Source organism: Nycticebus coucang, chromosome 5 (genome assembly GCF_027406575.1).
Source record: "Nycticebus coucang isolate mNycCou1 chromosome 5, mNycCou1.pri, whole genome shotgun sequence".
Classification (NCBI taxonomy): Eukaryota; Metazoa; Chordata; class Mammalia; order Primates; family Lorisidae; genus Nycticebus; species Nycticebus coucang.
The window spans coordinates 38716151-38744051 of record NC_069784.1 but is presented as its reverse complement, the minus strand read 5'-3'; the positions used below and the strand labels follow the sequence as shown (position 1 = coordinate 38744051).

The 27901-nt window shown below is 44.2% G+C and overlaps 2 protein-coding genes across 3 annotated transcripts in view; one reads left to right on the top strand and one right to left on the bottom strand.

Moving 5' to 3' along the window:
• The window catches only part of GPSM2 (G protein signaling modulator 2), a 102337-nt gene extending 90873 nt beyond the window's left edge, over positions 1-11464 (bottom strand). Inside the window, exon 1 of one of the 2 annotated variants that reach the window (XM_053592032.1) lies at positions 11378-11464. The gene's annotated coding sequence lies outside the window, so the exon portion shown is untranslated. The remainder of the gene's footprint in view (positions 1-11377) is intronic. The other variant, XM_053592028.1, reaches the window with a different exon arrangement.
• The window catches only part of AKNAD1 (AKNA domain containing 1), a 37068-nt gene extending 10063 nt beyond the window's left edge, over positions 1-27005 (top strand). The window contains exons 5-11 of the mRNA XM_053592033.1: positions 1062-1195; positions 18394-18491; positions 20749-20868; positions 20972-21079; positions 23538-23616; positions 26017-26146; positions 26874-27005. Coding sequence (XP_053448008.1) covers positions 1062-1195; positions 18394-18491; positions 20749-20868; positions 20972-21079; positions 23538-23616; positions 26017-26146; positions 26874-27005 — 801 coding nt within the window. The remainder of the gene's footprint in view (positions 1-1061; positions 1196-18393; positions 18492-20748; positions 20869-20971; positions 21080-23537; positions 23617-26016; positions 26147-26873) is intronic.
• Positions 27006-27901: the final 896 nt, after the last annotated feature.

The following is a 27901-nucleotide window of genomic DNA, read 5'->3' as shown; positions in this document are numbered from 1 at the left end:
GGCCAGCCTGGGTGTATGTGGCTGGCACCCTACCCACTGAGCTATGGGCGCCATCCTCACAGCGCTTTCTTCAGTCTGACTTAAGTCTCACTCCTTCCAGAGTAGACCAGGGGTCCTCAAATTACGGCCCGCGGCCACATGAGGCGGCGTGATTGTATTTGTTCCCGTTTTGTTTTTTTTACTTCAAAATAAGATATGTGCAGTGTGCATAGGAATATGTTCATAGTTTTGTAAAACTATAGTCTGGCCCTTCAATTGTCTGAGGGACAGTGAATTGGCCTCCTGTTTAAAAAGTGTGAGGACCTCTGGAGTAGACTAATCCACAGTCTCTTTCCTCAGTGGTATAAAATTCCTAAGAGTGGGGACTGTACCTGATACAGATTTTTGTGTCTCACACTTCTGGCTCAGGGCCAGATGTAGGCAGTGCTCAGGGACTGGGGATGTGGGGCTGACGCCTCTGTACATTGTCACGACGTGACCCGTCTATATGTGCAGACTTCTACAAGACCCCTTCATAGCTCTGGCTAAATCTTCCTGCTGTTCCTTCCCCAGCTCACCTCCAACTCCCCGTGGACTTAGACCCAAGCCCCCTAACTTTAGTTCTTTAATATCTATGTGGCTTCAGACATACTTCTGGAAGCTCCAATTTCCTCCTCTGTAAAACTAGGATAATAAAATCTACTTCACAACATTTACAACATTCAGGTGTGGGTTAAATGAGGAATTAGGAAGTGCTTTATAAAACAATCATCTTGCAAATATTCAGGATTACAAACGTCCCACTTAGGGAATTCAAAGGCCTGAGTGGGAAAAGGCCAGAGAGAGAAGTCAGGACTGTGCCTTTCAGCTCCTGCTGTGAGGACACTGTGAACCCTGAGATGGCTCTTGGGTTGTCTGTATTTTAGATGTCAAGCTCTGAAACAAAACAACTGGTGCTGCCAGAAGAAGGCTGGTGGCTTCGTTTTGACACTGCTTTTGGGGGCACCTGTGTTGTATCTTGGGGGAGACGACTACACGCATAGGCTTGCATGTGAGTGATTCCCATGACTTCACCACTACAGGTCCTGGAGAACTTGCGGGGACATCTCGAACCGCTGGAGCAGAAGTTTCTGGCCACCAAGTACAAACACCAGACTTTGCAACAGCATACCCATAAGCACGAGTCTGCAACCATTGGGGACTATGATCCAGAAAGGTCAGGTTTAAATCGACTGTGTAATGGGAGGGGTCAAAGCTGCCCTACTCCAGGTAGGATTCTGAAGTGGCTCCTGGCTTCGTGCTTGGAAAGCTGCCAGTGAACAGTGTCACCTCATGCCACAGGTAGCATGGAGGCTCTGCAGTGTCTAAGGGCCTGTGCTGGGCACTGACCCAGGTGGAGCAGCCACAAGGAACAAGCGTCTCCTGGGGCAGAGGCATGGCGCTGCCATTTGCGTCTTGGTGGATGTCATTATGATTTGTTCTGGGCCCCAGAGAAGCAGAGGAAAGCCCTAGAAAGCGCACATGCCGACCACAGAGGGCCTTCTCTCCCCTCCTGCCTACTGTCCCTGCCCGGTTCTTTCTGTCCCTCTTTTCTCCCCCTTTCTTTCCCACCCCTGACAGTTCTGAGGGGAAGCGGGCAGGAGAGGATCATTGGAAGGTTGATTGGTCTTGGGGCGAGGGACCCACAACCTGACAAAGGGAAACGTTTAAATCTTAAACCTAAATAATTTCTGAGTTAATTCACATTAGAAACTTGGAAGCTGGGCGGTGCCTGTGGCTCAGTGGGTAGGGTACCAGCCCCATAGACCAAGGGTGGCGAGTTCGAACCCAGCCCCGGCCAAACTGCAACAACAACAAAATAGCCTGGTGTTGTGGCGGGGGCCTATAGTCGCAGCTACTCGGGAGGCTGAGGCAAGAGAACTGCTTAAGCCCAAAAGCTAGAGGTTGCAGTGAGCTGTGATGCCACGACACTCTACTGAGGGTGACACAGTGAGACTCTGTCCCAAAAAAAAAAAAAAAAAAAAAAAAGAAAGAAAGAAACTTAGAAGCACACTCCCAGTTTGAAGTTTCCAACTGGTAATTTTTAATGGCATCATACTCGTCTCTCCACCCCAGATATTTCTGACATGTATCCTAGGACTAAAGGATAGGATTGTTTCCATGTATTTTCCTAATGTGAATGAACAGAATCTATTTAGTGGGCTTAATATTTGTAAATTCAGCTCTTTCTATTCACAGCATTTTACCATGGAATCACTGTCGATGCCAAAATATTTTAATTGTTTGTATTTCAGCACTAGCACCCTGTGGCATTTTTTCCCCAGGTTTAATTTAACTTTTTCAAAATGAATGGAACCTCTGTCTACTTGTATTTCAATACTGAGTAATTAGACAGCAGGAGGAGGTTTTAATATTGATTTTTCCCAAAGGCTTATTTTTTTTTCCTGGAAAAAAAAAAAATCTCTACATGCTTCTGCTATTTGTTTTAAAACTAATAGAGGAAGGATATTTATTTTCCAAGGAATATCTTATTTTGGCAGTCATGTTAAAGACAGGCCTTACTACATATTAAGACCAAAGTTATGCAATGTCTTATTTATATCCTAGTTACAACCACACTGTGCCTGGCACGAATATAAATCAAAAGAGTTTGAACTGCAATTATATACCATATACGGGAGAAGTTTTCAACAGTGGGGCAAGGGAGGGACCTGACTTCTCCCAAAATCCAGTTAAAGCCACCTCAGGACAAGCAAAGGCTGATCAGCTCAAGCCTGGTTCTCTTCACTTGGGAGGCTCAGGTGGGTGGATTGCCTGAGCTCAGGAGTTTGAGATCAGCCTGAGCAAGAACAAGACCCCTGTCTCTATTAAAAATGGAAAAATTAGCTGGGTGTCCTGGTGAGTGTTTGTAGTCCCAGCTACTCGGGAGACTGGGGCAAGAGAATCACTTGAGCCCAAGAGTTGGAGGTTGCCGTAAACTATGAGGGCTACCACATTCTACCCAGAGCGACAGAGTGAGACTCTCAAAAAGAAAAAAAACAAAGATCTTGCTCTCAAATGTGCATAATGTAGTAACAAGCAGACTTACAAACTACAACCCCCCCCCACACCCCCACACAAACTTCAACTCTCAGACTCTTGACATGTTGACAACCTTCTAAGCGTTGATCCCAAAGCCAGGTGGATGACTTTCTGTAGGGGCAAGAATTCTGTAAATTCATTCCAGTGACTAGTCACTTGTTCATGTCACCTGTTGAGTTCTTATTCAAACTGCATTATTACCTTTCAAATGTAATTTGCAAAAATACTTCCTTGGGTTTTATACATCGAGTGCATCAGAATATAGTCCAGTAGTCAGTAGATGCCTCCACACCCACTGACAGATGAACCCAAGAAGTCAAGAAATGCGGTGCTACCTCAACCTATCCTTTCTATCCAAGTATTCTCAGCATACAATCTTCTCTCTTGCTTTGCAGAAAAGATCGTGCGTTTCCTCAAAAATGCCTTTTCTCTATCTCCAAATCTCTACATTCCTGCCTCCCTTTCCTTCCCTTGCTCTCCACCTCTTCAGACCTGGTCCTTTTTAATTTATTTATTCTATTTATTTATTTTTTGCAGTTTTGTTTTGGGCGGGGCTGAACCCGCTATCTCCAGTATATGGGGCCGGAGGCGCCCTACTCCTTGAGCCACATGCACCGTCCCCCTGGTCCTCGAGCCCCTCCCTTTTGGCCATTTTAGGTCTGGCTCCATGATTTCACTTCTTTCTCTTAAATTTTTGGTCTCTTCTTGTTCCCTGATTCACTTTCTTCTGCCTATTAGATCACAACGTCTTTTCCTATATTTCATTCGATTATCACTTTGGGTTTTCATACTTAAGTCTTTGCCCCACCAGGTAAGGACAGCCTTCTCCACTGTATGAAAAAGACTTTCTCAGCTACAAAACCTCCACATGTGTAAGGGACCGGCTTACCCTTCCATTCCATTCATCTGTATTTCTATTTCCACATTATCCACACAGCTTGAAACTATCATAGCTTAATCTATATTTTGAAAGATTTCTTCTCTCAAAGAAATTTTGGCTATTCTTGCACACGCCACTTACTAATAAGCTTTATAATCAGTTCACCAAGTTTCCTTAATAAAATTTCATGAGAATTTTCTTTAAGATGCAGGGAACTTACAGATATGATTGGGAAGAGTTAAAAATCTTTGCAGCGAGTATTCCCATCCAGGAGCATGTTTTTTCCACCTAAATCTTACACATTTTTTTGTTAAGTTTAATATAGCTATTTTATGGTTTTTCTGAGTATTAATAGATGTTTTCTCTGATATATAGGAAATAAAGAATTATATGTTTAACTTACATTGGGCTATTTTTGTGCCACTGTTTTCAGTGTTTTGATTTTCAGTGTTTGGCTTTGTTTTTACATCTGTCAGAGCATGTGAAAAAAAATATATATATATACTTTTGCAATTTTTGGCCGGGGCTGGGTTTGAACCCACCACCTCCAGCATATGGGGCTGGCGCCCTACTCCTTTGAGCCACAGGCACCACCCTGAATATTGATAGTTTTTCCCCATAAATGTTTATTCCTTATTTCTTTTCTTCCCTCCAATTCTTCTCTCAATTTAAGTGCTTTATTTGCTAGGTTTTACAGAACAACATAACATGGGATAATTAGTACTAGTGAAAGAGAGAATTCTTGTCGTTTTCTAACAGTAATGAAAATTCTCCCAAATGTGATTGCTGTAGGTTCAAGTAGATAAGCTTCATCTAGAGTTTCCTTTTATTCTTAGCTTTATAGAATGAAAGCTTTTGTCGTTTTATTTAGGAAAATGTTTAATGAAATGGGATTGAGAAACCTAGTTTTTCTTTAATCTATTAATGTAGTGAAATATATTAATAAATATCCTAATGTCAAACTATGGAATGAATTGGGAAATTCTCCCTTTTTAGATTTTGGAGAATCTATAAACAGGAATTGTTTATTAAGGTCTTGGTAGAACTCACCCATAATCTCACCTGGACTTGGTACATTTCGGGGAGAGATTTTTTTTTTTTTTTTTGGTAGCTTTTGGCCGGGCCTGGGTTTGAACCCACCACCTCCGGCATATGGGGCCGGTGCCATACTCCTTTGAGCCACAGGCGCCGCCTGAGGGAGAGATTTTTGACAATCTTTTTCATTTTTCTCTAGTTACTAGTTTTTTTTCATATTCCTTACTTCTTTTATTTTGTTTTGTTTTAAAGTAACTGGATACCATTCTCGGGCTTCTCTTCAGATTGTATAAATCTTTCGCCTTTTACTAAAGTAACTGGATACCTCTTAGGCAATCTTTTGAGCAAATTTTAAGTATATACTTTTGTTGTTGAAACAGAGTCTCACTTTGTGGCCCCCAGTAGAGTACCCTGGTGTCATAGCTCACAGCAACCTCAAACTCTTGAGCTCAAGTGATTCTCCTGCCTCAGCCTCCCAAGTAGCTGGGGTTACAGATGCCTGCCACAACGCTGGCTATATTTAGAGATGGAATCTCCCTCTAGCTCAGGCTGGTGGCGAACTCGTGAGCTCAAGTGATCAGACACCTCAGATCCAAAGTGCTGGGATCACAGGTGTGAGCCACTGTGCCCAGGCTAACAATTTATATTTTTCTAAATTGCCATGGCTTTCTGTAGGGGCAAGAATTCTGCAAATTTTAAACTGTGTCCATATGAAGTTTTTCTAATCCCTTTTGATTTTAAAATCTTCCTATTACTTTTACTTTCTTCTTCTTATTATTTTTTTTGGTAGACAGAGTTTCACTTTATCACCCTCGGTAGAGTGCTGTGGCGTCACACTGTTCACAGCAACCTCCAACTCCCGGGCTTAGGCAATTCCTGGGCTTAGGCAATTCCCTTGCCTCAGCTTCCCGAGTAGTTGGGACCACAGGCGCCCACCACAACGCCCAGCTACTTTTTTATTGCTGTTTGGCTGGGGCCAGGTTTGCACCCGCCACCCTCAGTATATGGGGCAGGCGCCCTACCCACTGAGCCACAGGTGCTGCCCTACTTCTCTTAATCTTATTAGCATTTCTTAGTGGAGCTTCCCAGTGGTTTATTTTATGTGAAGACATTTTATAAGAATATTTTTTATTTTTATCAAATTCCTTTAGATTTCATTTATTTCTGCTTTTGTGAATCACTTCCTTTTCCTGGGTTTATTTTATACTTTTTAAAATCTTCCTGTTTTGAATTCTTACTGATTTTTAAATAATGCTCTTAGGGCTTTAAATTTTCTTCAGAGGCCTGCTTTAATCTCATTACATTTTCACATGTTGCCCTCTCATTTATCATCCACTTGGAAATTATCCCTAATGTTCATTTCTCTTTCCTACTTAATCCAAAGTTATTTAGACGAGTGTTAACATTTCCAATTAAATAGGGTTTAGGGGTTACCCTTTTGTTGATTTCTAGTGATAAGAGAATGAAGGTGGTATATATATTTTTGGAGACAGTCTCACTCTATGCATTGGGTAGAGAGCTATGGTGTCATAGCTCACAGCAACCTCAAACTCTTAGGCTAAAGTGAACCCCTTGCCTCAGCCTCCCCAGTAGCTGGGACTGCAGGTGCCCACCACAATGCCCGGCTACTTTTTCTATCTTTTGAAGAGACCAGGTCTCGCTTTTGCTCAGGCTAGTCTCGAACTCCTAAGCTCAGGCAATCCACCCACCTCAGCCTCCCAGAGTGCTAGGATTATAGGTGTGAGCCACCACACCCAACTGAAGGTAAAATAATTTTTAATGTTTTAGAATTTGAGATTTTTCTTTGTGGACTACAAGGTAAGTTTTTGTAAATGTAGTGGATTTGAAGAAGATGAATTCTCCTTGTTGGTTAAATATACATTATATATACATGGACCTGTAGTAAATCTACTTTAAATCTAATTTAAACTTATTAAATTTCAGATATTTTATGTCCTTCCTTTTTTTACAATTGACATAACCATTTTTTCATAGAATCACTGTTCTCAGAATCCCTTGCAAAGAACCTCAAAAATCACCAAATTCAGCCAATGCAATTCTTCACAAAAACAAAAGCTGGAGGCATCACCCTAGTAGACTTCAGGTTATATTATAAATCCACAGTGACAAAACAGCAGGGTATTGGCACAAAAATAGAGGCAGACACATGGAACAGAATAGAAAACCAAGACATGAAACCAGTCTTTAGTTGTCATCTGATCTTTGATAAACATAAGCCTATGGCGGGGAAAAGAATCCCTATTCAACAAATGGTGCTGGGAGAACTGGATAACCACATGTAAAAGACTGAAACTGGACCCACATCTTTCACCACTCACAAAAAATTGACTCAAGATGGATAAAAGATTGAAATTTAAGACACAATAAAAATCTCAGGGGAAAATATGGGATAAACTCTCAATGATGTCAGACTGGGGAAATATTTTATGATAAAGACTGCAGTGGCCATCATAACAAAAATAAACAAATGGGACTTAATTAAGATGAAAAGCTTCTACATAGCTAAGGACAACAATTAAAGCAAATAGACAACTTTCAGAATGGAAAAAGATATCTGCATGGTATGAATCTGACAAAGCATTGATAACTAGAATCTGTAGAGAACTCTAATCAACAAAAAAAGAGTAAACAATCCCATCTACCACTGGGCAGGAAGTATGAACAAAACTTTCTCTGAGAAGGACAAATGAATAGCTAATATTTGAAAAAAATGCTCATTGTCCCTGAACATCAGAGAAATGTAAATCAAAACCAACCTATCACCTAACCCCAGTGAGAGCAGCCCACATCACAAAGTCTCAAAGCTGCAGATGCTGGTGTGGATGTGGAGAGAAGGGAACACTTTCTCACTGTTGGTGGGACTGCAAACTAGTACTACCTCTTTGGAAGAAGTATGGATAACCCTCCAGGAACTCAAATTACACCTCTCATTTGATCCTGCAATCCCACTACTAGGTATCTACCCAGAAGGAAAAAAATTCTTTTATCATAAGGACATTTGCACTAGATTATTTATCGCAGCTCAGTTTACAATTGCCAAAATGTGAAAACCAACTGCCCACCAACCCAGGAATGGATTAACAAACGGTGGTATATGTTTACCATGGGATACTATTCAGCCATTAAAAAAGGTAGAGACTTTATATCTTTTGTAAAGGAGTTGAAACACATTCTTCTTAGTAAAGTAACGCAAAGCAAGAATCCAATGTACTTAATTCTAACATGAAGCCAGTAGACAATCTAATACAAGCCCACATAGGAGAAAAACTCTAAAACACCACCATCAATTCAAGGTGGAGGGGCAGGAGAATGAGGGAACTGGAAGAGGGGAAGACGGGGGGATGGGTGTGCTCCCACTTAATGGGCACAATGTTAGGGTATATGGCACACCTCTTAGGGATGGGACACAGTTATAAGAGGGTCTCTACCTAACAAATACAAGCATTGAAACCTAATTCTTCGTACCTTCAAATTAACCTAAAACAATTAAAATGAATAAATAAAATCACCAAATCCAGATAAGGAAGGCATAGTATTTTTTTTTTTTTTTTTTGAGACACAGTCTCACTATGTTGCCCTTGGTACAGTGCTGTGGCGTCATAGCTTACAGCAACCTTAAACTCCTGGGCTTAAGCGATTCTCTTGCCTCAGTCTCACAAGTAGCTGGGACTACAGGTGCCCACCAGAACTCCTGGCTATTTTTTTGTTGCATGCCCGGGCTAGGTTCAAACCCACCAGCCTCAGTGTATGTGGCCAGCGCCCTACTCACTGAGCTATGGGCGCCACCCAGAAGGCATAGTATTTTATCCAACATTATAACTGAGACATCAGAGGCCCATAATGATTAAATGATTTACCCCCAGGCGTACACAGTTAATGGGCAGAAAATAAGAATTAGAGCCCAGGCCTTTCCAATGAAACTATAAACAGGATGCCAGTCAAGGTGAGTGTCCATCATCCTTCCTGTTGGAAGACAGGCCGTGTTAATAATATAGATCAATGCTATAATCAAGAACTGTTGTTACTACCTAGAATACTGACCACATAGTCCAGAACATGTCTGTTTATTTTTACTTAGAAAAGTGGAAGGTGAAATCTTCATGTTGGAGATGCTACTTGAAGGTATGAAGGAGAAAACTGATGAAAGCAAATATACTTCAGCTTGCTCTCTTCCTGCGAGTTCCCCAGGCATCCTGGATGACTTGGCATCCACACCCTCTTCACTCTCAAATGAAGTAACACAGAAATCTACAGCCTAATTTTGTGCCAGGAAAAAATGATGCTTATGCATGTGTAGACTCCTAATTCATGGATTCAACAAATTCTCTTTTAATAGCTTATGAAAACTTTCCAGAGTTCTATGAATCATATTATTTAGAATGGAACAAGCTTTTTCAAGTATTAGTATTTTTTATTTATTTGAGATAGGGTCTTACTCTGTCACTCAGACTGGAGGCAGTGGCATTATCTTAGCTAACCGTAGCCTCAAACTCCTGGGTTCAAAGGATCCTCCTGCCTAGGCCTCCTGTGTAGCTAGGACTACAGGCAAACACCACCATGCCTGGCTAGTGTTTTTTTTTTGAGACAGAGCCTCAAGCTGTCACCCTGGGTAGAGTGCCATGGCATAACAGCTCACAGCAACCTCCAACTCCTGGGCTCAAGAGATTCTCCTGCCTCCACCTCCCAAGTATCTGGGATTACAGGCACCCGCCACAACACTGGGTTATTTTTTGGTTGTAGTTGTTTGGTGGGCCTGGGTTGGATTCGAACTGGCCAGCTCAGGTGTATGTGGCTTGCGCCCTAGCTACTTGAGTCACAGGTGCTGAGCCGCCTGGCTATTTTTTAAACATGTTTTATAGAGTAGAAGTCTCATTATGGTACCCGGGCTGGTCTTGAACTCCTGGGCTCAAGCAATCCTCCTGTCTCAGCCTCTCGAAGTGCTAAGATTACAGCCATCAGTTAACTGCACTCAGCTTTTATTAATTTTTTTTTAACATTGTATTAGTTTAGGATGCAACAATGATGTTTAAACTGAGAAGCCACTATTTTTTCTGGGTGAACAGCAAAATTTTTGTGAATCATGCCTGAAAGAAATAATTCTCCATAGTTTAGTACTCCCTCTTCCAAATGACAAATAGCACACTCAGTTAAATATTTCCCATGAGTCGCCTCTGCATTTTCCTCAAGTTAAATTATTTTGGATTGTCTGCGGGTGCCAGATTAGGAATTCAAATCAGTCACCATCTTTTAACAGTTTTTGCTGTTGTAGCCTCAATGATCAGAACATTTCAGATTCTGAATGCTCAGAATTCTCAGAAATTAAAATTCTGAGAACTGAATGATCTACATAACTGCCTTAAATTGACTCTTTAGTTGTAGACAGTATTTGAAGACACATTTGGGACTGATGCTCAAAACTTGAACAAGGTTTTTGTAAATGCTAAGGACAAGATGATTATACAAATGTTAGCCCTTCCAAAGAGGTGTGTTTGCCCCTCAAAACACCTGCCTGGCAATCTCCCTCATTCAAGGCCTCAGAGTCAGGTGGTTTATGCACCGATCCCCCATCCCCCGCCTGGGGCAGCTGCTCTGCTCCGGTCGGCGTTCCCACAGCTCTGCACCTCGCGTCTTTGTGCCTTTGCACTCCTCTTTGTATCCTGAACTTGGACTGAATTCCTGTTACAAACAGAATGCTCAGTGTGGTAAGCCCTGAGCCACTGCAGCTGGAACGACCGGTCGCCACGGTTCACCACAGTCCCCCAAACTCCCAGCTTGTTACACGGCTGGTCCTGGACCCGAACTGGCTTTCAGGGAATGTTGAGGTGCCCTCGGGGATGCTGACCTGATTTCGAGGGGCCTGGGTGGGACCACAGCCATAAGGGAAAGCCCTTCTGTGCGGCTCCCCCCAGATTTCGAAGTTGCAGCCTGGCTGCCCGCCCCCCCCCCCCCCCCCGGGCCAGGACTTGCCTGGGAGTGAGGCGACAGGGACCATGGGGGAGCCCCGCGAGCTGGCCCCACACACCTGAGTCCTCGCCCCGCAGCGCCCCCAGGCAAAGGGCGCGTCGGGAAGGCCCGGGCCCCGCGGAGAAGCGAGTGGCCCCGCCGGGGACTGAGCCCGGGCAGTGACCCCAGGGCAGGGCCGCCGGGCTGGGGAGGAAGGAGGGCCACGCCGCGCCCCGCTGAGGTCGCTCGCTCCCACCGCACCAGGAGCGCTAAATTCCCGATGACTCTTCAACAGCTTGAAGAAAGCCAATGGTCCCCCAAAGTGAGACTCCCAGGTAGCTCAAGAAGAGATTCTAAAATCCAAACTGCCTTTAAAACAAAGAAACAAACAAAAACTAGCTATTCGTCAAAGCAGAGTGGCGGCTGCCCAGGACCAACCTGATCAGAGAGCTGCCTTGGACGGCCGGCCAGGCTCGGTTTGTTTCAGCCCATTCCCTCGCTGGCTAACTGTGTAAGCAGAGCCGCTGACTGGCGCGCTGACACTGGCAGAATTGAGATCACCTGGCTCTTTCCCGGCCTGGCACCCTGGATGTTAGTGCTGGTGACAGCTGCTGCTATTGCTCGAAGTTTCTCACTCTTTCAGCACTGGGGAGGAACCTGGGTGGGGGACCTGGACCTAGACCAGAGTTTCTCCTGCTTCTCTGTGCCCAGGAATCATCTGTGCTAAAATGCACTCTGATTCAGGGGGCAGGGCTGGGCCTGCAATTTTGCAGTTCTAACAAGCTCCCAGGTGACACCAATGGTGCTGTGCTGGTTCAGCTCTGGGGACTGCACTTTGAAGTTGCAAGGGTCTGGCAATTATTTCATTATGAATGAATTGGAAATACTGGGATTAAACCCCCCAGGTCAGGCTCAGCACCTGTAGCTCAGCAGTTAGGGTGCTGGCCACATACACGGGAGCTGGCTGGTTCCAATCCAGCCCAGGCCCGCCAAACAACAATGAGAACTACAACCAAAAAATAGCCGGGCATTGTGGCAGGTGCCTGTAGTCCCAGCTACTTGGGAGGCTAAGGCAAGAGAATCTCTTAAGCCCAAGAGTTTGAGGTTGCTGTGAGTTGTGACACTATAGCACTCCAGAATGACAGCTGAGACAATCTCAAAAAAAAAAAAAATAAATAAAACAAACCCAGGTCTAAAATTATAGCAACATTTTAATAAATGGTAAACAATAATTTTGTTGGTTCAGAACTTTATAGTTTGAAAGACTTTTAGCAGAGAAGTAGTTTAGAAAGGTGAGATCTACCCAGGGCAAAGAGCAAAAGATATTGAAGCCAAGTCTTTCAACTCCCTCCATTCTGCTAATATAAATCTGCCTTAAATGTCAAGGGCAGCGGTAACCCTGTAAGTTTAATAAGGATAAAAGAAAACACAGGGGAAAATGGAGGGAGAAACCCCTTTATTTTTTAAATTATAAAACCAATATATACTTAGTGCAAAAGAAGTCAGGAAATAGAAAAAAAAAGAAAATATCACTAAGGGAAAAAACATTGCTCATATTTTAGGATATATCTTTGTAGTCTTTTTCTTCCTGCATATACATTTTTGCGAAAGTGGGATCTTACTATATGTATCATTGTATGATATGGTTTTTCATTTAACGCTGTTTCGTCTCCACATAACTTAGATAGAATAAGCCTACGCCTTCATTTTTAAAGACTGGGCTATATTTCATTCTATGGACATACCCTGACTCATTTAAACAATCTCGTGTTGATGGACATTTAGTTTCCAGTTCTTTTTTTTTTTTTTTTTTTTTTTTTTGGTTTTTGGCCGGGGCTAGGTTTGAACCCGCCACCTCCAGCATATGGGACGGGCGCCCTACCCCTTGAGCCACAGGCACCGCCCTAGTTTCCAGTTCTTTGATATTATGAACTCTGCTTCATAATATCAGTAACATCATTTTACATGTAAACTTTTGTCCATTGTTGATTATTTCTTTAGGACAGCAGTTAATGGGTCAAATGGTACACACTGAAAATTCTGATAATCACACTTTAGAGGGCTGCGCCTGTGGCTCAGTGGGTAGGGTGCTGGCCACATATACCAAGGGTGGCGGGTTCAAAGCTGGCCACAGCCAAAACTGCAACAACAACAACAAAATAGCCGGCATTGTGGTGGGAGCCTGTAGTCCCAGCTACTCGAGAGGCTGAGGCAAGAGAATCGCCTAAGCCTAGGAGTCAGAGGTTGCTGTGACTTGTGATGCCATGGGACTCTACTAAGGGCAATAAAGTGAGACTCTGTCTCTACAAAAAAAAAAAAAAAAATCACACTTTAGAAAGGTGGGCCCCTGGTTTAGAGGCCGACAGTTGGGCCCGCCCGATATTTTTTCCAACCTTTGCTAAGTGATAAGTGATCATTGGTATTGCATGGTTTTAATCTGTGTTTGACTATTTATGAAATGCAGTGTGTTTTCATGTTTCTTGGCCATTTGCACCACCTTCTCTGTATCCACATTTAAATTCACATTTGCAAAACTGAAACCACCCTCAGTTTTTTTTTTGTTTTTTTTTTTTTTTTTAACAACAGACAAAGGCCAGGCCTGGTGGTTCACACCTATAATCCCAGCACTCTGGGAGGCCGAGGCAGGTGGATTGCTTGAGCTCAGGATTTGGAGACCAGCCAAGGCAGACATGATGGCGGGCACTTGGAGTCCCAGCTACGTTTGGGAGGCTGAGGCCAGAGGATTGCTTGAGTCCAGGAGTTAGAGGTTGCCGTGAGCTGTGATGCCATAGCACTCTAGCCTGGGGCAACAGAGTGAGACTCTGTCTCAAAAAATAAATAAATAGGCAGACACCTGGGAGAATATTGAGAGCAAATAATGTTTACTGTTGAGATCTTTATTACATAAAGTGCTCTGACAAATGCACAAAGGAGAATTGTGGTTAAAGACACAAGCATACATGTCAGGCAAATCCCAGCTGAGCCACTTACTCCTTACATGACCTTGCCAAGTTGCTTAAATTTTCTGAGCCTCAGATTATTCATCATTAAAATGCAGACAATGTGCCAGGATGGTGAGATGGAATGAGACTATAGAAGAAGCACCTGGCACATCGCGCACATGCAACAAATGGCTGTTTCATTAATCAGAAAATGCTGAAGCCCTCCAAAAAACTAATGGACAAAGGATATGAACTAAAAAGTCACAAGTAGGAAATACAATTAATAAATAAGCATATGAAAAAATGTTTTCTCCCTTAATCACAGAGGAAATACGAATCCACACAAGATGCCAATCTTTCCTTAAATTAACAAACACATTTTCGAGGGATAATTCCTGATGCTGAGGAAGGTGTGGTCAAACTGAGTCGTCCACATTGTTGGTGGCTGTGTAATCTGTGCAGCTGTTGTGGAAAGCACATTGGCAATGCATATCATCACACAAACATGTTCGCAACCTTTGGCCCAGTCATCCTCAGGAAGTAATTCAAAATGTGGAGAAAGCTCTGAGTACAATAATGCTTCTGTGGCGCTGTTTATAATGATGAAAAAAGCACATTTATTTTTCTGCTAACATAAAGGGCAAGACCATAAAAAAAAAAAAAATACGCAGTGGATGGTTTTCAGCCCTTTCAGATCAGTAGAGGAATTGTTTTGTGCTAAAAAGGGATCTATAACCAATCATTTAGGCCTCCAGTTAGTCCCCGACCTATTTTAATTCATAGCTGGACACATTTTTCTTTGAAAAAGCTTTTAGAACTCTAACCAGTGATCAGATTAATATATTTAAAAATTATCTTTCTAAATCTGTTCATCCTCTGGTGAAGCTTGGATTAATGTGAAACTAAAGAAAAGGGGAAAAAGGGAAAAGCATTCTCTCATCTGTACACCAGATTTTCAAGTCTGTTTAGAGCAGGAAAGAGGTAAGCCAGGGTGGAAGCTAACTGTTTTCAGCCCCAGGCCTTTAGGGGCACAGACCCTCCTGAGAGAGATGTGGCTCTTCTCTTACTCCTGTTCTGCTAGCTTCCCTTTCCCTGCCTGTAAGAGAGGCTTGGCGAGTTCAGGCGGGTCTGCGCTGCTTGCTGGGCCACCTGCGTGCAGCCAGGGGCATGAGTCACATCCTCTGTCACACCCACAGCTGTGTGTGCTGTGTAGTACAGGAGAGCCTCACTGGCACCTCGGGAAGCCAGGAACTTGGCAGAGACGATGGGATGGCACCCAGTCTGAGCGGTGCCTTCTGCTGCCCACTCCTAGAATGGAGAGGTGACATTCCCAGGGTGGGTGGGAGTCAGTCCTGGGATAATGCCTCCCGGAAGCATGGTTGGCAACCAACTGAAGGCACTGGCTGAGTTACAGAATCACAGATCTCGGGGCTCAGCCCCCAGCCCCGCCTCTCTGCCACCTTGCAATCCTCTAGCAGTGGTTCTCACCTGGGGAGAATGGCAAAATCACCAGGGGAGTATTAAAATAAGGCACAAGTCTCCACCCATCTACAGTATCAATACTGCCAAGGGTAGGAATACAGCTTTTAAATCTCCCCAGGTGGTTCTGATAAGTCCCTTTGCTTCAGAATCAATCACAGCACATGGAGGGTGGACCTGTAGGCTTTGTTTGAACATTGCCTAGATGGGGGATTATTATCCACCACTGTAAACCAGCTCCCACTGTCACTCCCCTCTCTTTCTGATGAGCAAGTCTCCCCTGTTGCCTCTGTGTCCCCTAGTCCCAGGAATAAGCCTCACTGCTCTTCCTTCTCAGGGCCAACTTCTTCCCATTCCTAAGCAAGAAATCTTCTAGAGCTAAAAAGTCATAAATCGTATAAAATCCGAAAGAGAAATCCTCGATGTTTTCAGAAAACTCATTGCATCAAGTGTTAGCCTGTGTGGATCCAGATAATTTATTTGAAGTGCCAAGCTCACTGTGGACTAGGGCCAAGCTTGGCTGATTTACCTTTGGAAGGTCAAGAGTCAAGGAGGGAGGTGCTGTTGAGCAACCACCAATAAACGCACATAATGCTTCTAATAGAAGCAGATGACAAGGGCTAAAGCTTCCTGTTAGCATTCCACACCAGGTGGGCGCTTAAGCATGCTATTGAGTTTCTGCCTCTAAAAAAAGAAACGGGGTGGAGTTTGTGCTAAAAATGACTTTGTGTCGTTTGATGTGGATCATTACTCTAAACCACCATGTCAGCCATCAGCTTTGAGCTGTCCTTAAAGTACTAATACGAGGGACACTAATGAAGCTTACCCAGTGAGTCATCCCAGGCCTACCATTTTTATTTATTGAATTACAGTCTAATTTTGGGTTCTTAAAGGTTTATAAAGTATAATAAAAATATTTTGACAATTGTAAAACATTCTGATTAGCATCAAGATACCAAATGCTTCTCTTCCAAACTCCTACTCTAAACCCTACAGATGTATATAAGAACGAAGACAGGGACCAAGATTCTAAACTGAATGCACTTTTTCTGATGGACAAGGTCGAAGGAAAAGCCCAACCACATGTACAATCAGATCTAGCAGTGACTCCGCTGCTGGGAGTGATGAGAAGATGTATATGACTCACGAGTCAGAATTAATCCTCGAGGAATTATTAATTTAAGGGAGGGCTATATACTTTTCCCTCTGTTAGAAGATTAAATCTTGGCCAGGTGAGATGGCTCACGCCTGTAATCCCAGCACTCTGGGAGGCCGAGGCGGGCGGATCGCCTGCACTCACAGAGCTTGAGACCAGCCTGAGCAGGAGTGAGACCCCGTCTCTAAAAAATAGCCGGGCATTGTGGTGGGTGCCCGTAATCTCAGCTACTCAGGAGGCTGAGGCAAGAGAATCACTTGAGCCCTGGAGTCTGAGGTTGCTGTGAGCTGTGACACTACAGTACTCTACAGAGAGAGACAAAGTGAGACTCTGTCTCAAAAAAAAACAAGATTAAATCTGTGTGATGGAATGTGTTCTTTATGAAGCTTGCTGATGTACATAACTGTTTCGTGATATTTGTAAAATTATACATTTGTATAATTATTTGTAAAATTATTACACATTTCTGGAGAAATTACACATATGTCAAATGCTTATCCCTTTATGTTATTTCAGATGCAAAACTCTGGATTTAAGAATGCCCTTTAGCTACTTTGTCTTATTGAAAAACTGTCTTCTCCAGTAGAATTACGCTTGGCCTGAAGATTGTAGCTCAGAAAGCAGTTTAAAAGCAGAAAAAGTCCTGTGTTGGACGGCAATCACTTGACTGAGAGCCCAGTTTTCCCACTTTGGAGAGCAGATGTTCAAATGCTCCAGAGGAGGAGGGTGGAGACAGAAAATGAGGTGTGAGAAAATATGTGACTCAGAGGGAGCACATGTTTTTCTAGGCAGAGGGAAGGGGCCTGGCTTCTCAGTTCCCACCCCAGGAATCCCCCACAGCAGGCCTAGGCACATCTGGACCAGCGCAGAGCCCGCATTTGCCTTCATAGGTTGTGTCATACCCAAGCCTACTGCTGCAAGGGTATTTTGGGCACAGGGACTTTGACACCAAGAATGATCAGCTTTCTCAAGGGGCTGTTACTGTATCTCAGGGGCTGAGCAAGAGCTATGTTAAGAACTGTTATTAATTAGGATTTCTGTGGAGGGAGACCCAACCTACAGGCAGGTCATGGAAGCCTCCTGGTAAAATGTCCATCTCCGATGCTGCTCACTGATGCCCCCTCGTGGCCGTAGGCAGCTAACTTGACCTGCACGTGCTTTTGTCGCCTTCAGCCCCACAGGCATCGTATTCCATTATATGGATACACCCTAACATTTAATCAGACAAAACTGGACAGACACGGGACAAAAGCCACCTTGCTGTACATTTTGGATACACTCAGCTTGAATTTATAGAGTCAAAGCGACGTGACTTAGTACTGTATAGAACAGCTTCTTCCCTTGAGAAGAACTGATTTCAAGACATAAATATGAGGAAAACTCCAGATTTTATAAATCCATACTTCACATTTCTGTTTTGTATATGTGTGTGATAATTAGATATCTTCTGAAGAACAAAGCATTTATTTTTCATTTCCTGTACATATTCTTATCTGGCCAAACTCAGAGACCTCTGTGCTGAGGAGAGCAGGCCTCTCTTACATCATTCCAGGCTCTGACATAAGAAATTTAATATTTCAGTTTTATTGATACTCTTTTTTTTTTTGTGAGACAGAGTCTTAAGCTGTTGCCCTGAGTAGAGTGCCGTGGCGTCACAGCTCACAACAACCTCAAACTCTTGGGCTTAAGCGATTCTTTTGCCTCAGCCTCCCAAGTAGCTGGGACTACAGGCACCTGCCACAACGCCTGGCTACTTTTTTGGTGCAGTTGTCATGTTGGTTAGCTGGCCTGGGCCGTGTTCGAACCCTCCAGCCTCCACTGTGCTACAGGCACCAAGCCAGCACCAGTTTATGGGATCTTAATGCACTTTTTTTTAGGAAGCAAAGGATGGATAAAAAAGGCCATGGAAGGATGGACCTTGGCGGGTTTTCAGCTGTCATTCCAGAAAAGGCAGTGTGCTCAGATCCAACTCTCAGTAAGTTGAGGGACCTGGGGCTGTGGGAGCTCCATCTTCAGGGTCTGCTCAGGGTAGGCACCAGCTTGCCATCTGCCACTCCAAGAGCATTGCCCTAGCCTAGGGTGTATTTTGGGGGCAAGATATAAAGAATTAATAATTGAATAGATCTCAATAAGATGCGTCAAGTAGGGTCAAATGCCAACACCCGTGTCTAGCTGAGACCGCAGGACTCCATGGACTTAGTCACAAGGGTCCTACAGCCTGTCTGTCCCTGTCCTTTCCACCTGACCCGGAGCTGTACTCGATAAGGCCCCCTGAAAGTTGCTGCCGACTTGGCCAGACGCATTTCATAGAGGCAGAGAAAGTGAGAGCCCGAGGAGCCCTAGAGAGTATCGGTGTATGGAATCAATGATTTCTTTTTAGCTGTAAGATTGCCAAAGATAGTTTTAAGCAGTTTCTCCAAAGATAGTTTAAGCAGAGAAACTGTCCTGGGTGAGGAAACAGTATGGCTGGGGGCGGGGGCTGCCTGCTCGGGCAGCTCCTGGGCTTGACAATCTCAGTTGAGACTGATCTACCCAGCTCAGGCACGGGGGGACTGGGGCCAGAGCTCACATTCACCCTCCTGCTGCCCTTGTCCTGTTCCAGCTCAGCATTTAGTTCTGTGCTCGCCTCTCTGTAGCTGATACATTTCCTAATAATAATAATAGGTTTCACTTTCACACTTACTACATCAGATGCTGTAATTTAGAGTAAGGGTTTTCAAAGTGTGGTCAGAGGGCCCCTGGGGTTCCCTGAAGCCCTTTCAGAAGGCTTTCCCAGCCATGTATCTGTGTAAGGATAACACTGCAACTGATCTGTGGGGATGCTGCCAGGGAATCAGCTGCCTCAAGTAACCAACCCAGATATTCAAGATATTTACCAAAACATAAAACAATGCCACCCTCCTAATAGTCTTCTTTTATTTTGGAAAGTACAGTTATTTTTCATTAAAAATGTTATTTTATTAACATGAAATTGATTATTGTTAAATGACATAATAAATACAAATGTTTTTAAATGTCTCAGTTTAAAATTCTAAAAAAGCCTCTGAGATGCCTTTTTAGTCTTGGAAAAATATGAGTGATTCCCCACAAGCAAAAATGACTGGAATTGGGGTGGCACCTGTGGTTCAGTGGGTAGGACGCCAGCCCCATATATCGAGGGTGGTAGGTTCAAACTCGGCCCCAGGCAAACTGCAACAACAAAAAAATAGGCAGGTGTTGTGGCAGGCACCTGTGATCACAGCTGCTCATGAGGCTGAGGCAAGAGAATCGCTTAAGCCCAGGAGTTGGAGGTTGCTGTGAGCTGTAATGTCATAGCACTCTACCCAGGGCGATATAGTGAGACTCTGTCTCTAAAAAAAAAAAAAAAAATGACTTGCAATTTACGTATCAGTCCCTCTCCACTAATCCATCTATAGATGACTGAATGTTCTATGCCAGCTCTTCTGTAATGCAGGGAGAGATTTCCACCTTAGACAGTATATATTGTGAAACATGGTAGATAAAATGGCGGGTGCCTGTAGTCCCAGCTACTCGGGAGGCTGAGGCAGGAGAATCACCTAAGCCCAGGAGTTGGAGGTTGCTGTGAGCTGTGTGACGCCACGGCACTCTACCGAGGGCAATAAAGTGAAACTCTGTCTCTACAAAAAAAACTCAAAAAAAAAAAAAAAAAAAAAAAAAAAAAACATGGTAGATAAAACCACATAAACAAAAGCTCTTTAGGATCCTCAATTTTAAGTGTCAAAAAGGGTTCGGAAATAAAAAGTTGGAAGACTGTTGACAATGTGTAATCATTTAACAATCATAACTTCTCTATAAGGTAGGAATTAATAGATTTTATAGATGAGGAAATGGAGGCTCAGGGACATTAGTGACTTCTCGGGATCAAAGAGCTAGCTATGGCTGTGTCACAGGTACCCAGAACTTACTGGCACAAAACAACCAGCATTTACCATCTCACAGTTTCTGTGGGTTAGGGATTTGGGAGTACCTTAGCTGGATGGATGGGTCAGGCTCAGCATCTCTCGTGAGGTACAGCCATCTGAAAGCTGGACTGGAGGGTCTGCTTCTAAGATGTTTCACTCGCATGACCGTTGGTGGGGGGGTCTCAGTTCCCTGCCATGCGGGCCTCTCCAGTAGGCTGCCTGAGTGTCACCTGAGCACTACTCTGCACATCACTTTTTGTGACTATAATCGAGACTTACACCTCCTTTGTGTTATTGGGGCTTTTTCAGGTTCCAATATAGGACACAGCTCCTGTTCTGCTCCTGGCATTGGATGGCAGAGTAGCAAATGTGAGGATTGCCGTGTTGAGATTCCCAACTCCAGAATCTGTAGTAAAGATCCGCTTAAAGGTGAGACCTGCTGAGGGTGGCAGGTAAGGTTCAGAAAAGTGGGTGGGGACCGCCACTCTTCCCAGGCACAGTGAAAATTATATTTTTCATCTTTTCTTTTTAGAATTTTGTTATAGATACAACACTCCAGGACAGAATTACTTTAATCACAACGAGAATGGTGCCTTTGTCCAGCCCCGCTCTTTACGTGAAAGTAAAACTTCTTCACTCTGTAAGTGTATCTCCTACAGGATCCCATCTGTCAGCAACCTAGCATTCCAGGCGTGGGAGCCCCCTGACAGTGGCCACTGCTTCTGGCGGGGGAGCCCTGGCCTCTCCAATCTGCTGCCCAGGTCTCCTGCACTCACCTGACATTTCCAAATACAGCCCTGGACTCGCCTGACATTTCCAAATACAACCTGGAAGCAAGAGGCTGAGCGGGGGCTGGGAAATATGAAGTCCCAGTGAGCAAGGACTTTGAAAGTTATTAAGTGCCATCCCAGTGCAAGCTGGTACCCACTTCTGTTTCCTGAAGAAATGACTGACTGGATAATCACCACTATCATTGACACTATTCAGGAGAGGCTAACGCTTTATAAATATATCCCCGCTAAAGTCAGCATGTAGAGAAATAGACTGTTTTTCACTCCTTAGACATCATGTTGCTAATTTCCAAAGCACAATTTTGCTGTCTTTGGAAAAAAATGAAAATCTCACAAATGTTTATTTATAAAGATGAATGACAAGGCTGTTCACACCAGAGAGTTTATAATTTGAGTGATAGGAACTCACACCCAAATAAAGAAAGTTCCAGGCAAAATTTGTAAGTGCTAAAAGCTAGATCATGGTATACTAAGGGAACAGAAAAGAGGAAAGAAAAGACTTCTTATCACAGAACGATAGTTACAAGGGGCTGACACTGCCACATCCTTGGCTTGACACCGCAGAGCTCTTCCTCCCCCTCTCTGGGTCAGGGCGCCAGAGCGTTTGCTCCCCCTCACAATCGCCAATCCCAAGACTAAAGACTTCAGCTGTGCCTCCTCTTCCAGCCCCCAGCTGCCAAATCCTCCTAACAATTACATCTTCCCAAAGTGACAGTCACAAAGACTGCAGAAGCCACGGGGCAGGTTTCTTTTTTTTTTTTGCAGTTTTTGGCCGGGGCTGGGTCTGAACCCGCCACCTCCGGCCTATGGGGCCAGCGCCCTACTCCTTTGAGCCACAGGCACCACCACGGGGCTGATTTCTTTACTCTCTCTTCGGTCTTTTGGTCTATAGCTGTGAGACCTGTCATTCTAATATGTGAATTAGAAGTGCAACTGAGTCATCTAAATGTGATTTTGAACTCCATTAGGAAACATATGCACTAGATCCTCTGTGAGTTGACCCCCCAAGGGACTGTGACAAACTAGGCCAACTGTACTGATACGTACATTAGGTCAACTTACGTAGGGAGCTGGCCAACTGTGGAGGTTCTACTGTAGTGGCTAAGAGGGTAGCGAATTTTAAGAAGGCAGCTTTCTCTCAGTGTTAAAGGAAGACCTTTCCAGCAGCTGGAGCTGAGGAAAATGGTGTGGGCTATTGCAGGAGACTGGGAACCCTGTCTGTGAGACGATGCACTTGTGTCAATGCTATCGACCTGTACATGGGACTAGATGTTGGCCAGATAACCCTGTGGTCCATTCTGACTCTGAGTTTCTGTGTTTACAATAAAACTCAAAATTATACTCGGAGACTACCAGAGAATTAAACCTGAGCTGCTTAGTGCCTCTGCTCATCATGACCAAGTCTGGGTGGTCAGCGTGACTAAATCAGTGGACTTTCTGGCCTCTGCCCTGCCTTCTATGTCCACAGGACAATGGCTCCCACTTTCCCTAGTCCAGTGGGACTCTCTGGAGGGTGAGTGAGACCTTGACATCAGTGAATGAGTCAGGAGACCTGGAGGAAGAAAGAGGGGAAGGAAGGAGAAGGGAGGGAAGGGAGAGGGAACGTGAAGGGAAGGGAGTCTTAGCACCAGGCAGGGCAGATTTTTGCAGATTTTTGGCCACCAATGTGTCTCTCTTTTCCCTGGATGCCTTTTTTTTAACTTTTTTGTCGTTGTTGTTGCAGTTGTCGTTGTTGTTTTAGCTGGCCAGGGCCGGCTTCACACCCGCCAGCCCTGGTGTATGTGGCCGTCACTCTACCCACTGAGCTACGGGCGCCACCACTGGCTGCCTTTTTGTTTTCCATGGTGACTTTCCCACAATTTCTTATTTTCTGTTTAGTCTATATTCTGGAATTGTCTTAGTAACACAATTGTTTGTTTCTGACTTACTCTTAAAGGTGGAAAGGATTTCAGGAGTACATTTGGTTTGACCTCTGGGAGCTATCAGGCCTCCATTTGTCAGGTTTCCAGTTGAGCCCGGAGAAGTTAGACATGATGGAAGTTAGCCCAGGCACACAGCAGCGTGCTGGGAAGCTAAACCCCTGCTCTCTTATCTGCTAGTAAAACCCCTTTTAAAAGTTGAATTTCTTTTCCTTAATTCAGAATATTTGACAGAAAGTTCTTTGTTTTCTATGTTACTTAGTTTTCTTATTTATTCAAATTGCATGAAATATTTCATGCAGACAAGTTCAGGAAATGATGCTCACATAGGCACCATCTGGGATCATTTTTTGATACTCTGAATTTAATCATAGCTAACATTTTCCAGCTCATTCAAAATCAAAATGGATCTATTCCCAAAGAATGAATTCAAAATCTCAAGGTGAACATGAGCCCACACCAGGAAAGTAAGTATTATTATATTAATATTATTACTAATAAAAATAAAAACATCTATCATTGGTTGGGTGCATATAATGAACTTACTAATTGCCTACCCAAGATCACCATAAGTAGTGGAGTCAGGACTCAAACCTAAGCCTAAGTAATACTTAGATCATTCCTTTGTTCGTTCAACAAGTGTTTGAGCATCAAAAGCAGGTCATTGTGCTAGGTGCCGCAGACCCAATGACACAGTCATTCACTGTCCCTGCTTTCATGGAGCTTACGTTTCTAGTAGAGGCGCCAGTCTTTATAAGTGCCAAGAAAACATTGTACAGAGTGCTAGTCAGCTAATCTAGGGTTCAGGGAAGCCAAGCTCCAAAGGGTAGGTATGAATGACCCAGCGAGGGGATATGGGCATAGGAAGAATATTCCAGTCTAAGAAAGCTTCCTGCTGTGGGAAGGCCCGTAGCATGTTCAGGAACAGTGTGGCTGGAGCCAAACATGGGAATGGCAGTGGAGCTAGATGAGGCTACAGAGGGAGGCCGGATGGGTGGGGAGGGCCGAGCTGGCACTGCTTGGCTTGTCAGCTCAAGGAAGGATTTCAGACTCTGGGAACAACGGGACCCCAGTGAAGTTCTTTAGTGTTTTAAAAGATCACTGTAGCTACTGAGGGAGAGGGATGAAATAGAAGAGTCCAGGTTGGATGCAGCACAAAGGCCAAGTAAGGCCAGGCACAGTGGCTCACACCTGTTATCCTAGCACTCTGGGAGGCTGAGGCAGGTGGATCACCTGAGCTCAGGAGTTCGAGACCAGCCTGAGCAAGAGCGAGACCCTGAATCTACTAAAAATCGAAAAACTAGCCAAGTGTTGTGGCAGGTGCCTGTAATCCTAGCTAGTCAGGAGGCTGAGGTAAGAGGATCACTTGAGCCCAAGGGTTTGAGGTTGCTGTGAGCTGTGATGACACCACGGCACTCTACCCAGGTGACAGGGTGAGGCTCTGTCTCAAAAAAAAACAAGAAAACTAAGTAGGATAGTGCAATAACCCAGATGAGATGAGGAGGCTTGGCCAAGGGTGGTGGAGATGGGGCAAGAAGAGCCTGGGTATTCAGGAGGCAGAACCAACAGCCTAGCAGAGTGGCTGGCAGTTCAGGCTGACGGTCAGACTGCTCAGTGTGATCCTACGACCTGCCCCTGTGTGGTGCTTAGGAGTGAGGCCTTTGGAGACATTGTGGGTTTTCATCTTTTGGGCAGGTTATTTAGCCTCTCTGTGCCTGTTTCCCCCACTGTACAGTGGGAATAATAGTGCCAAACTCACTGAGGGTTGAGTGCATACATATGTAGGACTTAGAATGCTAGCTGGCTCATCAGCAGTACTTGGCAAGTGATGGCTATTACTAATATAGTTGATGGCAAAGGCTGGTTGGACGTGGGGACAGAAGACACTGATGTCTGTGCCTTCCCCGCTGCACCACACTGCCATCCCCTGCCCAGAGGTCATCAGTAGGGGCTTGAGGTGCTGGATCACTTCTCAGCTGGAGGATAAACCCAATCTGTCAAACTGATCTGTGGTGGGGGTGGGGAGGCGGCGAGAGCTCTGAGGTCACAAGCGTTTGAAGTGAGACTTTCTGGAGATGGTATAGCTCACAAGTGTTGTATATACCAAAGAAGTAATGCTTAACAGAGGAAACTAGCTGGGGAAAGAGGTGAGGGTAGTTCCAGGACAGACCTGTGGATGGGCAGGTTCTTGTGCCATCCCTTAGGGCCACTGCTCATGGTGAAGAGGGTAACTCCAGGCAGCGCCCTTCAGACTGTATGGCTAATGCTCCTCCTCCCCAGAGTCATGCAGTGCACAGTCTGTGCAACACAGCAGCTCTGCACCTTCACTCAGTGGGGACTCAGGCATCCCTCACACAGAACTGTAATTACAGTGTATCAGTCCAGGAAGGGCCCTTGACTAATTATAGTCTAGCAGTCAAGGGCAGCCTGCTGCCTTAAAGAGGCACTGCTTTGTTTTTCCACTGCTTCTGCTTCCTTGGGGCCAAGGCTCACTGGTGCTGGGATGAACTCAACTCCCAAGGTGCCTGCAATTGGGAATTTAGTGTATTTGTTTTAGAAATATGTAAGGTAGAAAGGATGACCCTAACAGAATGAAAACTGAATAAAAAAATCTCTTTGGAGTCTTGCCTCTTTCTGTGCCCAAGGAAAAGGAGACAAATTCCAGGAGGAAAGACTCTCACAGTCTTAGCAAGCTCAGCTGTGATCAGCCACTTGCAACTATGACGGCTGTGAAAGGCAGGGGGTACCTGACCCCTCCCCCCCAAACCACACAGAGAGCCATCAGCAAACCACAGAGCTGACCCAAACAGGGGAGTGTGCTTGAAGGTGCTGCTTTACACAAGTATCAATGTGTTTTTGCCTTTCAGAAAAAATCTTCAGCCTTTGGTGACTCACAGCCCTGACTCTGCAACACCCTCAACCCATTTCCTCTCCTGCAGGATCTCTGGAAGCAAATCCTCATGTGACTTTGATAGCATCGAAGAAACAAAATCTCAGGTGAGGGCTTGGAAAAAACGCTCTGGAATCCTTTGGGCTTGTAAGTTCATTCTTAGGGACCGAAGAGCTGATGGCTTTTAAGTTACCGTAGTATGGGGTTTCAGAAAAAGCTCTGCTAGAAACAGTCATCTGCTCAGCACTGCCCTAAAAACCCACAGCCTTGACAGCCACATGGTTTGCATTATTCCTAAATTGCTTCCGAGGGAAACTTCCTGAAGAAAGTGTTCTGCGGGTGGTGCCTCTGCTACAGGATTCCCCTGGCTGGGGCTGGAAGGCCCTAGGGCCCAGTGCTCAAGGCTACTAGTAGTTTCCTATTTTCAAGTCAGTCTCTTTAGTTCCAGGCCACTTTCTAACGTTTCTACCTCATGCGCTGTGCCCGGTGCCGTCTCAGTGGTTATGGCCCCAAATCCCCTTTGGCAGCCCCTCTAAGAGCTTTTGCTTTCTTTCTCTGCAGCAGGGAAACAGCCCAGTGCACCACTGACCTCACGCTCTGGTTCATGCTCACCAGTCACACCTTGGCCTTGTGTCTGTCCCTTTCACTAACAAATATATTCCATCTCAGGCTCGTTTCCTAGGAAACCATCCCTCAAAAGCAGAAATAGACTGTGTGGAAAAGTTGACTCCACAAACCCCACCTTGTAATGTTTAATAATGGGAGAATCCCATGAGCAGAGACAATGGTAAGTGTATGTAATTAAAACAAAACGTGTGGACCTTTCCTCTGTAGGGTTTACACTCGGCTTTGGACCATGCCCTAAAGACAGCAACCATTTTGAAGGAAACTACTGATCAAATGATTAAAACCATTGCAGATGATCTTGCCAAAGCACAGAGATGGAAAAATCGACTGAAACACTAGTTCAACCCAAGGCAACCAAAGTTTAAAAGAAAAAAAAAAAGAGGAAAGAAAATTCGATCTTCTCCCAAAATGTTATTTTACTTATGACGCACATTAGGAAGATGACTTTCTAGAGAAAACACCAAGACCATAAGAAATGGGGAGCACACAGTACTTAAATGAAAAAAAAAAAAAGAAAAAAAACAATAAGCAAAAGGACCCCTGATTCTTAAAATCAAAAGCAAACGTATGAGTATTTATTTTAAAATGAATTTGTTCTTCCCAACACACAATAAATCAAAACAGAACACGAGAGTTCCTTTTACCTATTAGTCTGGAAAAAAAAAAGAAAAGTCTGAACAAGCCCCGTGCCAGTGAGGATGAAGAAAAACAAGCATTCTCATACACTGCTGGTAGAAGTAAGGCTATTGGATCATACCTATCAAAGCACTTCTTTTTTTTTTAACTTAGGGTTAACATTAGGGTGTATACACTTAGGTTACATTGTCTGCATTTGTGAGGTAAAGTCCCAGTTATAGTTGAGTCCTTCATCCATTAAGTGGGAATTTACTGAATCCCTTTGCCCCTCCTCCTTTTTTGAACTTAATTGTATTTTTGTCTCACATGGGCCTGAAGTTGTTCATCTACTAGTTTCGAATTAGTATTGAGTACATGAGATGCTGCTTTTCTATTCTTGAGATACTTTACTAAGTAGTTCTTCAACTCTGTCCAGGTAAATACAAAGATGTAAAGCCTCCATCTCTTTCTCTGGCTGAACGGTATTCCATGACATCCGTATACCACAGTTTGTGAATCCATCCATGGGTTGATGGGCACTTGGGTTGTTTCCCATGTTTGCAACTATGAATTGAGCTGCTATAAACATTCGAGTGCAAATGTCCTTATGGTAAAACGAT